The following is a 3,676-nucleotide window of genomic DNA, read 5'->3' on the forward strand; positions in this document are numbered from 1 at the left end:
TTTCTTTAACCCGCGTGCCTCACCAGATGAAGACGTAGGCCTATGTCTCCACGATGATGGCGAACATTGCACGATACTTAATTATTTGTTGATCTGCGGAGATGGGTCGGGATGCTATTTGTGGTTAATTATGAATAAAAACCCTGCGGGAGGGCCATCGCATGGAATAGACTAATCATAATTAACCCCCTCGCACCCTTCGCGCGGTCCCCTCCGCCCGAAGGAAATGTGGATTGATTTTATGGTTAGGGACGTGTGGCACTAAATCCATTACCGAATAGGGTGGGCTATTGATTTGGGAGGCCCGGCCTGGGGATGTCAGGGTCTTCCTTACCCGTCAGACCACAACTTCATAGAAGGCCTGTTGTCTTTGTTTTAACCGAATAATGATGTTGCATAATTTACATCAAATAAGAAGCGTATAATCAGAGCTCTTCACTTTTACCATGTCACTTTAGCGCAATATTTTTGCATGCTTGTTTTCTATTCGTTCGTTGAATTTTGTGTTTATTTAGGTTTTGAAGTGAAACCTGAGAACTATTTTGTTTTATGATTTTGTGAGAGTGTGCACTATATTTGATAATTCAGTTATCGATTGGAGTAGATCTATTAGCACTAAATTCGTTTCTGTTAATTTTTTTTTTCGTTGCTAGCTATCCATCGCTGAAAGTATTAGGCTAGTTTGGTATGTAAATGGGATTATATTAGCCTACTCGGATACTTTGTTATTCAGAGTTTTGTCACAAAGTTACATGTTTTACATGGATATAAATGTTACCTAACTTAGTTTTGATTGAATAGTGCATGCACTTAATAGAACAGATGTCTTGGATGAATGGCAGATGAAGGTATAGGCCAGGAGTGTTTAAATAAGACTTTTCACCTACAATCCAAACTACACAAGCTATTAGGCACTATTTCGTCTGAGACATGTCGTGCAAAGGCACATTTCATAATAATGTATAGGTTTCTAGTATAGTAAGGGTTCACACAGTTCCAAGTAAACATTTATTTCTCAGAGAAACCAGCACAGCTATCGCCTTTCCCTCCAGTGCGCCTTGCGCGTACCTTCCATGTGCCTGCCTCTCTCCTCTCCGTGCAGTAGCACGAGCTCGGTCACTAGAGGGGGAGATGCACCTGTTCCGCGAGCCTGCGTTGTGCGTTCAGCTGCCGGCTGGTCCCAGCTCGAGAGGTTGCTATTGGAAAATGCAAATCCTCTGCTGTCATCTTCTCCCATTGGTCCGTCACACATCTAGGTGGGAGGGTCGGGCGCGTGGTGTCTTTAAAAGTGCACATAGCCTTTCCCAGCGTCTCAGTGAAACTGCTTGGTTGCGCTGCACCGCAGAGCTCAAAGTAACGACTATCTACCCAGTCTATCTAACCGATAGAGAGAACAAACTGTGACAGGAATTTATCGCCTCACGCACACACATACACACACTCTCATCTCTCTCACACACACACAGCACGCAAGGCTCCCAGAGTGAAGGGAAGGACGGCGAGGACCGGCGCAAGGCTCCCAGAGTGAAGGGAAGGACGGTGGACCGTAGGGACAGGCGCATTCGTAAGTAAAGCGCAAGCTGATAAATCTGGACTGACCATTCAGAAACGGGACCACACTCCAGTGTCTTAACACCACTTAAGGAAATATCTGTGTTTAATATCCAGACCTATTTTTTTGATTGTAAGAACTCTGAGAACCTATTTTTCTCCGAACCATTCCATTGTGGATTCCAGCAGATGCAGAAAGTGACTTTGGCACATGTTTACGCATCTTTTACGCGCGCGTTTCTGTTGTTCTGGGCTGTGGGCTCGTGTAGTGTGGAAAGTTTTTATTCTGGTCCTGTGTAACACATGCTGCAGTAACTTCAACCGCGAGCCTGCTGCTTTCTCACCCTCTCCTCCTGCAGAGAGCCTGGACTTTTATGACTGTAGTAAACACTGTCCTAGCGCCAGTGGAGGCGAAGAAGAAGGATACAGTAAAATACTTGATTTTAAACAGACAACAAGAAAAAGAGCAGACAGAACCGTAGAGAAGATTAAATCCGTCCCCTGTGCTGCTTGCTTTATCATCCGCTCACTCAAGGACATTAAATAAGAGGGCGCGAGCAGGTCCAGAGGTGACGCGAGGACGAGACAGGTTGGTGTCGCCAAATTTCACCGGGGGCTCGAGTTTCAGCCGGCCCTGGCCCGTGGTATTAAAGCGTACATTTGACCTGGGATAAGTTGTCAAGGAGAAGCGGCGGAGGCGAACTGGCAGTTGTACAAGTTCATTTACACGCATACATATGCGCCGCTATAAATAGCAGTTGTTTTAAGGACTAGCAGCTTAATACGAAGTAGCCTACTCCCCTCTTCTATCCAATCTCACAACCCCGCGCGTGCCTATATATACGCCACACAGACCTCTTCGAATCGAATAAGCAATCTGCATCCGCGAGGGCTGCCCGTTGTCCTGCCCGGTGTCGGTTTGGCTGTGAGGGCGGGAGTCGTCGCATGGACTGACATGGCCACCGACCTCGCCATGAGCGCAGAGCTGCCCAATAGCCCCCTGGCCATCGAGTATGTCAACGACTTCGACCTTATGAAGTTCGAAGTAAAGAAAGAGCCTCCAGAGGCTGACCGTTACTGCCACCGCCTCCCCCCGGGATCCCTCTCCTCCACCCCGATCAGCACGCCCTGCTCCTCCGTGCCTTCCTCGCCCAGCTTCTGCGCCCCCAGCCCCGGTGGCCAGTCGGGCCAGCACCTGGCCAACGGCATCAACAGCAGCAACAACAGCGGAAGCAGCAACCCCCAGAGCTCGGGCGGAAAGTCTCATCTGGAGGACCTGTACTGGATCCCCAACTACCAGCACCACATTAACCCCGAGGCGCTCAACCTGACCCCCGAGGACGCCGTGGAGGCCCTCATCGGCAACGCCCACCACCACCATCACCACCACCAGGGTTACGAGGGCTTCCGTGGACAGCAGTATGTAGGGGAGGACCTGTCCGCGGCCTCGGCCGGCCACCATCACCAGGCCCATCATCACCACCACCACCATGGACACCGCCTCGAGGACCGCTTCTCGGACGACCAGCTGGTCAGCATGACGGTGCGCGAGCTCAACCGGCAACTAAGGGGGTTCAGCAAAGAAGAGGTGATCCGCCTGAAGCAGAAGAGGCGCACGCTCAAGAACCGGGGCTACGCACAGTCCTGCCGCTACAAGCGGGTGCAGCAGAGGCACATGCTGGAGAGTGAGAAGTGCACGCTCCTGAGCCAGGTGGAACAGCTGAAGCAGGACGTGGCTCGCCTGGCCAAAGAGCGAGATCTCTACAAGGAGAAGTATGAGAAGCTCGCGAGCCGAAGCTACAATGGTGGCGGGCCCGGTAACAATAACAGAGACCCCTCTAACGGAAACCACGGGAAACCGGCCTCCACGGAATTCTTCATGTAAGAGACTGAATCGTGGCATAAGACTTTTGCCCCCTTCAAACTTATTTAAATATTTTTAATGACTATTATTTGTATTTTTCTCAGTTTACATCTTTTTGTTTACAGTTGTTCCTTTTGGGGGGGGGGGGGATGCTATCAGTGTACATTTTAAATGTACAACATAACATAATGCTTAATATTTAAAGAAATAAGCAGGGTCGATGCGCACATACAATAAGTAATCTATGTGCGCAGATATAAT

The 3,676-nt window shown here is 49.4% G+C and overlaps 1 protein-coding gene across 1 annotated transcript; it reads left to right on the top strand.

Moving 5' to 3' along the window:
- Positions 1 to 2,506: 2,506 nt before the first annotated feature.
- Positions 2,507 to 3,436, top strand: LOC311124063 (transcription factor MafAa-like; the record flags this gene model as incomplete). The annotated part of the gene is made up of 1 exon (XM_084198279.1): positions 2,507 to 3,436. One exon carries the CDS (start codon positions 2,507 to 2,509, stop codon positions 3,434 to 3,436), a length of 930 nt encoding a protein of 309 aa, XP_084054405.1.
- Positions 3,437 to 3,676: the final 240 nt, after the last annotated feature.

This window comes from Coregonus lavaretus, assembly GCF_964263955.1.
Source record: "Coregonus lavaretus genome assembly, contig: HAP1_SCAFFOLD_566, whole genome shotgun sequence".
NCBI classification, from domain to species: Eukaryota; Metazoa; Chordata; class Actinopteri; order Salmoniformes; family Salmonidae; genus Coregonus; species Coregonus lavaretus.